This window comes from Zea mays, chromosome 6 (genome assembly GCF_902167145.1).
Source record: "Zea mays cultivar B73 chromosome 6, Zm-B73-REFERENCE-NAM-5.0, whole genome shotgun sequence".
NCBI lineage: Eukaryota > Viridiplantae > Streptophyta > Magnoliopsida > Poales > Poaceae > Zea > Zea mays.
The window spans coordinates 160,069,095-160,080,132 of NC_050101.1; the positions used below are offsets into that span (position 1 = coordinate 160,069,095).

Below are 11,038 nucleotides of genomic sequence, written 5' to 3' on the forward strand. Positions count from 1 at the left end.
ATGATAGATCAATATATTTTGGGGTGTTTGGTTCGAAGAATCAATCCATTTTAGATGATGTGGTGCATCATAAGTATATTCTATAAATTTGATGAAATAAACTCATTCCTCATATTTATTCTAATTATTAACCTACTAGAAATGAAATAACGATGGATCAACTCATTCTGTAACATAAACCAAACAAGAAAGTGATGACTGAGAAGTTGAATAGTTGATGGACTACCTCATTACTCAAACCAAACACACTGTTAATTCACATACCAAATAAAAAAAATGATGAGTTACTTCATTCCATAAACTAAATATCCCCTTAGTTATGAACATATTATATAAAATAACAGATGTAGTACTTTGCTTCCTGCCTAATCGTTGATTAGCACTTGTAGTTGTTCTCCAACTGTCAGTGAATTCCATTCATTGTCTGTCAGTCCTCCATAGCTAGAATATGATTGCACTCCCAAATACTTGGAAATATCCTAATAATATATAGATATTGGAACGTTCACGAAGATGGTTAGATAGGAATGGAAAGTTTGGCTTAGGGGTGTAAATAGATATTTTTCGAAGCTATCTAAGTCGAAATTTATTTAGAGGACTCTAGATTCGTCGGTATCTAAGTTCAGATATTCATACTCAAATCGCACATTTATTATAATAATATCCCACTGTACGCTATTCGGCATACTACTATTTGTTTGGCCGGCCAAATAAAATCTGAATAGAAATACGAGAACAGATATAACGTGAGCGACATCCGTAGTCTCTAGCAAGACTGCTTGGCTGCAACCTACAGCTACAGCTGTGGTGTTTGCTGCACTGTTTGGCTGTTTGCTATATTATTGCACTCCGACTACTCTCTCCGGGCAGGCTCTGGATAATGTGGTATGCTTGGTTGATGTAGACACAGCGAGTCGCACACGCACCCTTCAGCCCCTTCCCTATCAACGGTAGGCCGTAAAAGCGATCGGCATCGACTTCGAGCCTGGTTGCATCAAAGAACTACAAAACAAAGAAAGAAAAGGACAAAAATAAGATAGAAAGTGCAGTGAGAAAAGATAGGAATTGAAAAACACAGGGTGATAGATAGAGATGATTGGAACGCAGGGATCTATGACACAGGATTCCCAAAACATGAGATGTGGTTAAAAGATATTTATTCCATCATTACAGATATCTATCTTTACAAGGTCAAACTGTAATTAGCAAATAAATATAAATACACCTTCAGGGCTAATTTCAGAACTGCAAATCCGGAGAGGATTGAAATGACTAAAATCCTATTCTTATTCAATTTGTATTGAGGTATTCTAACTCCTCCAATCCCACCAGTTTTCTGGCTCCCAAACTAGCCCTCAAAGTGGAAGTTTCTCAGTCGTGCTGGCTAGGTATGAACTATGGCCCTCTCCCTCCCAAAGGACATAATGCTGAACTTATAACCACTCGACCTCGTATCCATTTGTGTTATACATAGAACAATTATTGTAAATATTGTGAATATAGGCACCGCAGTAACGCACGTGCAACTAACTAGCAGCAAATAAACATATGTGATTGCTATCCAATTGATGAATCCCTCAAATAACTTAAGGCAGGGTGCAATCGCGGTGTCAACTTATGCGCTGTCAATCGCGGTCACTCACGTTAGCCAGTCGATGACGTCGCCGGCTGCCTGAACCGGTCGGTACCGACCGCGTTGAAGTTGAACCGGTCCGTACCAACCACTGTACTGGTTGAATCGGTTGAATCGGTTAGAATTGGCCGATACGTTCAATTTCAGTGGTGTGATGTGTTCTAATTGGTCCATGTGTGTGCCATGTCAAGCAGTTATTGTTAAGCATTTAAAGTGAAAAAGAATCAAGAAAAAACCATAGAATCTCATCTATAAATTATATTTTGTGTCATGCCAGGGACGAAGCCAGCTGAAGGAGCCATTGGTGTCAGTTTCACTAGACACTGATATCGCTCTATAGATAAATAGTACATAGCAAAGATTTCTCACTGTTTTTTTTAAAAGTCATGGCATCAGTTGACACCGACAAATAGGCCTAACTCCACCCTTGAATAAGCCTAAAAAACTAAAACTAGACTAAAAGAGACGTGAGCAAACCATAACTAGGTGACGATGGTTTAGGACGGTAGATGTAGTCAAAATGGACCAGAACTACACTAAGGGCTTGTTCGGTTATTCCCAATACACATGGATTGGATGAGATTGGAAAAAATTAAGAAGAAGTTTGACTTGTTTAGGATTCAAACTCATCCAATCTCACTCAATCCACATGGATTGAGAGCTAACCGAACAAGCCCTAAAAGTGACGAGGGTTCAGGGCATCAAGGCAACAAATATCGGAGCGAGCTCGCTATTTCTGTCTCCACGAGTGAGCGACCGCGATTTGCCTCGGGCTTCCGTGCCCGAGAACTCGAGCTGGATGTTTTATTGCCACCATCTTGTGAGAGCTTGGATAGTAATACATGTACCAGCTCTAAGAAGTGGTCATATTATCTTAATCCAATAACTAAAAGTCTAGCCATATGTTGGAGTCTATGAACAACCCGCTTTGAACTGGCTACTACAGTAAGCATAGCATTTTTCTTCTCCCTCTATTTCTCTTAATTTTTCATGTCACTGGAAATCTAACGTGACATGTCTTGCGTTGGGCTCAAATCACGTTATTATACTTTGCTCTGGCGCAATCCTTTCCGCCAAACAGCACGCGACGTCAGCGAACTTCAGCAATCGACTTCCTCCAAAATTCCTGCGAAAGCCATCAGGCCGGGCTCATCCGAAAACCATCAGCCTGGATTGCGTAAACAGAATCGAGGGCCTTAAAGTTCGCCAGCTACAGGATTTGTACGTTAATCAGTGTTAGCCCGTATCCTGTACGTACTAGCTCCGTCTCCTACATGTTAGATACACACATTGACGCCAGAGATATACGGCCGGCCGAATATCTATCTATCTATCTATACGTATGAGGTCCGTAGCTAGAGTGCTAGACCACGCGGCGGCGGCGCACCGCACACCTGACACCTAGCAGCCGACCGTTTGTTTCATCACGGAAGTCGGAATCGATGCACGTAGCACCGCTGACCAGGAGAACCGCTCGATCGACGACGGCAGCCGGCGGGCCGCGCGACAGCGAGAGCGAGGGAGAATCGCCGCCGGGCCGGACCGGACGTGACGTGACGTGAGCAGCACAAGAGGATAGCGGCGAGATGTTACGGGTATGGTGACTATTAGCCCGCGCAGGCATGTGTTCCGTGCGTGCCAAAGGATAATGCTCGCAGTGTGGGGGTTGGGTTGCGGCCCGGCCAGGCGAGACAGCAACGACGATGGATGAGGGGAGTCAATGCCGATCACAATGATCGAAAGGGACTGTAGAGGGAGAAAATACTTCGTCCGCTCGACCGGCAGCACCAGATAGTCGGCCGCACGCAGCCCAAACCTGGTCCTGCTCCAAAAGCCTGGCACGTCAATGTGGCTCTAGACCGGACTCCCTTGGAGACCAGGAGGCTGGTTTTGTTGATACTGCTATTAATATACTATCTCTGTTCTAAAATATTGAAAAAAATTAAAAAAATGACACGATTTATTTGTGATTTGTTCAAATCACGTTGTACAATAAATAATAATAGATTCACATATTATCCAATACCCAAAATCACATTTAACATACTTGTGCAAATAAAAATGCAATCCAAGTGCAACACCAAGTAATAGAACCTCACAATAGTGACATACGTACATGTACATATAAAGTTTTTTTCTAGCACAATTTGTCATACAAGTCGAATGATAAAGCTTTCGTGTATGGATCACATGTTTAGCTCGAGTCATAATATTCAGACATGTTGGAAGAATTCGAGTATGCGCTCATTCCATATACATGACCCTATACAAAGATACGAGAAAACATGAATAACAAATAAATAGTTAACGACGAAACAAAAAAAAGTAACACATCTGGTTGCCGGTAGAATCATATGGATCTAACACTATAACACCAAAAATGAAACATGTATGGGGTCGGGGTACTCGTGAATGCGAATATGCATACGGGGGTGGTTGCACGTACCCATATATGACTGATGATTATACTTCACATGAAGATCCTTGCCATGTGTAAGGGTTTAGGTTTTGGTCTCGTCGAGCCGGATAGTTGTAACTGTAGCTGTGCTTCCATCATCAACGGAAAGGGAAACTGATCGACATCGACCACTCCTTGTTTCCCATTGTGAATATGGTTGGGCTTTCATTTTTTAAAACTTCGATTGAGTTTTTCGGTTTTAAAAAGCTTCAGTTTTCCACACATTAGAAATTAATCGATTTTCTAGAAAATGAAAAACCGAGAAGTTTGATTTTTATTTTTTTGGTAAAAACCGAATACCAAACTTATACTCAAGACAATACATACAACAAGTTTACATGATAGATTACACGTAATTTTAAAAAGTAAAAATTGTATAGGTACAAATATTTAGAAATACATCATAAATCACATACAAATAATTGAATAAAAATTTAATTGCATCACACATTTAGTTCGCATAATCAAATAGTCAAATTTTAGAATTGATAAAATTTGGTATTTGATTTTTTTTGGTATTTCAGTTCGGTATACGGTGAAACCCAATTACGAAACCGAACACCGAACTTCTTAGATACAAAAATTGAAACCGAACCGAACTACCGAAAAACAAAATTCCGGTATGGTTCGGTTTGTTTTCCGGTAAAAAGTGTCCACCCCTAATTGTGAATGAGGTGCTCTGTGATATGAATATTTGTGTGGCATGGGTGAAGTCACTCTCTCCGATGGATCTCCAATCTCGTATATCACTCCCTCCTACATGGCTACCCTAGCAGAATCAAGAGGGAACTAGCAGCTGATGTTGTAGCGTATGACCTTAATTGGCTCTAGTGGCAACTAGTACAACTCTGCAAGAAAATTCTTTCGACCAACATTAAATTTGGCTTGTTTTTTTTGACAAAGCTCATTGGAAAGGTCTTCAAGTGATGCTGGGCAGTTAATGTTGTTAGGATTAAAGGGATTAGTGTGATCTATCACTGCTAGATATGTTGCTAGTAGACTGGATCTTGATGTTATTCTTTTTCTCCCCCGATAGAGTCGCAAAAAACGTGTTGACACTAGAACAGATCTACATCACACACGAGCAAGGTCTAGCATACCCATGATAGACACATGACTTTGAACGTAGTGAGGTACGTAGCGGACCGATGAAATTGATATAGAAACTGATTAAGTCGATGTTGATCCTATTGTTTGCTCGTAAACTCCTTAACACCTCACGGAAAGACCCATCACTGAGAAGCACGTGAAGGTTGTCCTAGGATCATCGTGACTATATAGAACGTCACCAAACCCATCTTATACGTGATGAACAAGGTAGAGAGGAAAAAATATAAAATGAGTATTAGATCAAATTTTGGTTCAATGGATATTGGATAACTCATCGATCGTATTCCTCTTATACAGAGATGTGGATAGTCTTATCACATCGGAAATAACTCGAAACACATTTGACAAGTTTTAAATTATAAAAATCAATTTAGAAATATCTGATTCGAAAATAGCAAAAACCGTCTTGACTAACAAACTTGGCTAGACCAGATTTTACATGGAAAGTCGACACTGTAGTTGGTCTAACAATAGGGTACCTGTCTGGCCTGATCTATTTTGTACTAGAAGGCTAGCTTGACTAGGTTTTAGGGACGGCCTAACCAACTTAAGTAACCAAGTATGCCTGTCTTTAGGTATAAACAACTCTTTTCAACTTTGTTCTAAGACGGTGTTTGTTTTTTTTGACAAATTATTATTATCTCCATTTTATTCGATAATAGAGTTTTAGTTTTCGTATTTAATAATTTAGAAAACCAAAATAGAATAAAATATAAACCAAACATCTCCTAACTTTTTTATGACAAAAGTTACACCGTCGCAATTCACGCCCTAGGATTCTAGATTTAGATAGAACATAAAACTCAGTATTTTTAGAGTACCGTTTGAGAAAAGCTATAAAATCTATAGATTTGGTCTTTAGATCTATGCTTTTTACAGATTTCGTATAGCGGGAAACGCTTGGTTTTAATTTCCTAAAACAATCAGGCTAGCAGTGTTCAGTGCACTGTGCACCTCCGCTACAGATAGGGCTGGGCATTCGGGTTATATGGATTATTCGGTTCGGTCTATTCGGGTTTCAAAAAATTCGGGTTCCAAATAATGAGAACCGAACCCGAACCTAAATTTACAGGAACCGAACCCGAATAGACAAAAATTTTCGGGTTCGGTCAGTTCGGTTCTTCAAAAACCCGAACAAACAAATAGCCCCATTACTCCATGTTATTATAGCAAACAAACTGGTACAAAATCTAAAAGCTGCACACACGTCCATACAATGTTCATGACAGATTAACTTACTTAGAAATACCTGAAACAAGTACCCAATAAGCAATGAAGCAAAAAACAAAATTTGTGACAAGTCTGCAAATTGGAACAAACAAACTGCAAGTCTGCAATAGAATTATAGAGAAGTAGACAACAACAGGCCATGGCCAAGCCACCGCCAAACAGCAAACAGGTAGGGCTGGCCGACTAGGCACCTTGCCAACCTCATTCAGTTACACAACTTGGTCGCTTGGAGTAAACTACAAACTGCAACTTGTGAACAGACACAACACTAGTCTAAGAGCACTGCACAGAGGCACACAGCAAGCAAACTGCACCATCCATCGACATCACCTTGTAGCACAACACCAGGAAGCTGGAGGCTTGGAGCAGTTGAGGGGATGGGGCCTGACGGGTGGTAGCTGGGCGGCAAGCGAGAGCTGGAGGCTTGGAGCAGTTGAGCTGAGCGCACGCCGGAGCCGGAAGCTGCAGTCGGCGGTGGGTGGTGGCGTTCCTGCGGCTTGGGGCGGCGGGCTGCGGCTTGGGGGCGGCGGGCGGCTGACTTCGACTAGGGTTGTGGACTTGTGGTTAGCTCATCGTGAGGGCCTGAGGGACAGGGACACTGGGTCGTGGGCCGCGGCTATCGGCCATTTGGCTTGCGCGCCTGGCGTGGTTTCGCTGTATTTCGGTTTTTTGGGTCTATTCGGGTTAGGCAGGATACAAACCGAACCCTAACCCGATAACCGAATAGATAGGATTTTGTGGACCGAACCCGAAACCGAAAAACCGAAAACCGACCATTTCGGTCTATTCGGGTTCGGGTTCGGTTCGGGTTCGGTTAACGGGTTCAAAATGCCCAGCCCTACTAGCAGCAGCCAGCAGTTCACCAGCCCCCTTCACCCTCCGGGTCCGGGATCACGCGCAAATTCCCACATGTGCGGCGCGTGGACGGGCGCGGGACAACGTGCCAACGTCCAGGTCCGGAGGTCCCATCCGGCCATCCGAACTCCATCGTACCGTCTCCCACCGTCCGTCCGATACCCCAGGAAAGCGCTGGAGCCCCGACAAAACCCAGGTTGGATTCTGGTGCCACTGCCATTGCACCTCGCGCAGCCCTCCGCGATATTTTCTCATCGCCTGCGTCGCGTCAGTGTCACCAGCTTTGCTGCTTTTGGGCGAGGGGCCCAGGTTGCCGTGGTGCTCTAGTGGGGCGTGCGATGCACGACAGCACGAGCTCGTCCCACGGTGTGTTTAGTTTAGCTGCCAATCGCACGGTTATTGGTGATTTTTCTGCCTTTGGATTCTCTAGCCTTTTTCTTTGGGAAATTGGAACCCCTAGTCTTCTTTAGAAAATATAGTTGGCAAGGATACGGTCTCATGATTTTACAGTTATTGACAGTTTGTATCTGGTTCGAACGATGTAATTCTTTATTTCTTAAACTTAGGATGTTTTTGGCATAGCCATTAACAACGACACCAACTAAGTAAAATAGTAATACCAGAGTGAATATCGATTACATCTTATTTCATACAATATTCAAATGAAAAATACAAAAGAGCAGTTTTTATGGCCATACCATTTTTTTATACTCCAACAGACTATGTTGTACCACAAACAAAAATATTGGGAAAAAATAAATCTTAATAATCCTAAATTTGTAATTGCATAAAAGTTTTCAGGTTGCTTTACAACATGACTACGATCTTAGCAGACTTCTCACACACTGTTAACATTGAAACCGCTTATGGTTGAAGTTTCATAAAACAATTATTTGTATTTAACAGGATGTTATATGAAAGTTTTAAATAATATAGCAACAATTTTGAAATCGGAGAAAAGTTAAGGGGGTGTTTGGTTTCTAGGGACTAATGTTTAGTCCCTTCATTTTATTCCTTTTTAGTGTATAAATCGCTAAATATAGAAACTAAAATAAAGTTTTAGTTTCTATATTTTGTAATTTTGGAACTAAAATGGAATAAAATCTAGGGACTAAACATTAGTCCCTAGAAACCAAACACCCCTTAAGTCTATTAAAGGATAAAATTCTCCTATATGATTAACGACTCTCTATATACCGTAAAATAAAATACATATAAAACTCTGGAATACGGTTTTTTATTAACGGTTAATATTGTATCTCTATTTTATTTTACTCTACAACTCAAGATTACATTTTTTATTAAAGGTAAACATTGTATCTCTATTAAAACCTAAACAGTTTTGAAAAAACAATCATCAAGCTCTCTGTTACCCGGCCCACCAGTCACCACACCACACCCAAACACAAGTAGGGCGGTTCACGAGCAGCGTGGGGAGACAGGACGCCCATCCGGTTCCTTAATTAAAAGCGCCCCAACGCTTTCCCTTCTTTCCTCGCTGCTATTCCCACACCTCGTGCGGCGGTGGCCCAACCAAAGGTCAGCCGGGGCGCTTGAGGCGGTGAGTCCTCGTCCTCGTCCGATATCGCAGCGGAACAAGGTCATGGGCTTCCAGGTGGCTGCCGTGGCACCGCCGCCGTGCGCGCGCTCCTCCTCCGCCTTATCGTCGCCCTCGACCTCCTCGCGGCCGTTGCCCGCCTTCCTCGGAGGCGGCGGCGGATGCGCCGGGCTCGCGAGATCCCGGGCACCCGTAAACTGGGGAACCGGCGTGATGGTGCGGCGCCCGCGCCCGGCTCGGACGCCAGCGAGGTGCGCGCTGAGCGCGAGTTTGGATGGGATGGGTGGCGGGGACGCGGAGTTCATGAAGAGGATCGAGGAGCTCGCTGCGGCGGCTGGGGTGCAGCCGGCCGGCCCGGCGGGTTGCGGCTGGCCCGCGAGCGTGGAGCTGAGCGCGAGCAACGTCGGGCTGCCGCTGTCGCTGCGGATGCTGAAGCGGAAAAAGCAGCAACAGCAGGCGCAGCTGCATGCTGTAGCGCGTCCTTCACGCTGGGACGATGGGCTGCTGGGCTCCGCCGGGGAGTCGGTGGGCCGCGCCTTCTCCTCCATGGTGCTCATCGTGCGGGAGCTGCAGAGCTTCGCGCTGCAGCAGATGCGCGACGCGCTGCTCTGCGACGACCTGCAGGGCGTCCTGGCGCGTGTGCAGGGCGAGATGCACGACTCCTTCGTCTGGCTCTTCCAGCATATCTTCGCGGGCACGCCGGCGTTCATGGTCTCCCTCATGCTCCTCCTCGCCAACTTCACCGTCCAATCGATGGGCCGCAGCGTCGCCGCTGCGGCCGCCACCATCCCGCCTACTGCGCCTGCTGTCGCCCTTGTCAACGCCCAGCGCCCCGAGCCGTCACGTCCGCGGTTCGACGCGGCTTCGGTGAAGACGTTCTCCGTCGACCGGATGGCCTCGGTCGGGGGGGACATCGGCGGTGGCGGCAAGACCCCGCCTGTCGCGGGTGCCACCGGCGACGGCCGGTCGGACGAGTCCTTATATCGGCTAAGCCGTGTGTCGCCGCAGCAGCCGTCGGCACCCCCTGTGGCTGAGGTCGCCCAAGACGCTGCGGACGCGGACGAGCAGGCCATTTGGGAAATGATGCTCGCGGAGGCCCTGAAGGCCAGCCCGCGCACCGAGGAGCTGAGCGATCCGGACGTGCTCAGAAGCCTCGTCGCGCCGGTGGAGGCGGAGCTGGAGACCGAGGACCACGCCGAGCACACGCTGACGGAGCAGAGATACGAGCAGGCCGTCGCCGCTGAGCCCAACAATCCGCTCATCCTCGCCAACTTCGCGCAGTTCCTCTACCTCGTGCAGAACGACCACGACCGGTAGGTCCCCTCCGTCCACGCCCACAAACTGTTCGACGAATTGCCAACGCAGCCGCAGCTATTCACCAATAAACGCTCATCTCTTCGCAGGGCGGAGCACTACTTCGAGAGAGCAGTGCGCGCTGAGCCGGCGGACTCGGAGGCGCTGAGCCGGTACGCTACTTTCCTATGGAAGGCGCGGAACGACCTCGCCGGCGCGGAGGACACCTACCAGGAGGCCATCGCGGCCGATCCCGGGAACGCCCACCACGCCGCGGCCTACGCGCACTTCCTCTGGAACACCGGAGGTGAGGACACATGCTACCCACTCGATTGACGCGCGCCATCGGCACCGCAGCGGCCGCGCCGAGGGACCAACAGGGCCCGGCCGGCCAAGAGAGAAAAAAAATAATAATAAGAGAATTCAAGAAGTAAAGTTCTTGCAGCATGCACGGGCACGGGGGCGGAGGCCACGCGGCGAGACGCCTAGACCACGACATCACACCATGGCCCGGGCGGTGGAGTGGAGCTGACACATGATATCGTCCCCCTTTTTACTTAGTCTGATTAGAAGATTGCGTGCGTGCCGTGGGCAGTGGAGTGAGTTGTGATCCAGGAGGACACGGTGGTGGTGGTGGTGGTGGTGTTTCTTCCCGCGCTCCGGGAACCGCGGCGGAGAAGGACGGGCCTCGGTCGTCGGGACCAACCGGCGGCCGGAAGGCATGGACGGCTGGCTATAGAAACGTGGTAGAGCGCAGAGTCGTCGAGGGCGACGAGGTGGCATGGATCAGGGATGGGATGTTCTATGGAATACTCTAGTGTATAGCGACTCGCATCATGTAATTATGTACTAGATGTGGAAAAAATAACACCCGAATAAGAAGTATCCCGGTAAAGTACCG

The 11,038-nt window shown here is 46.5% G+C and overlaps 1 protein-coding gene across 1 annotated transcript; it reads left to right on the plus strand.

The window, feature by feature from the left end:
* Window positions 1-8,796: 8,796 nt before the first annotated feature.
* On the plus strand, window positions 8,797-11,038 carry LOC100277843 (uncharacterized). Its single transcript, NM_001147715.2, has 3 exons — window positions 8,797-10,157; window positions 10,248-10,444; window positions 10,583-11,038. The coding sequence occupies exons 1-3, from the start codon at window positions 8,890-8,892 to the stop codon at window positions 10,624-10,626; spliced, it is 1,509 nt and encodes a 502-aa protein (NP_001141187.2). The 5' UTR covers window positions 8,797-8,889; the 3' UTR covers window positions 10,627-11,038.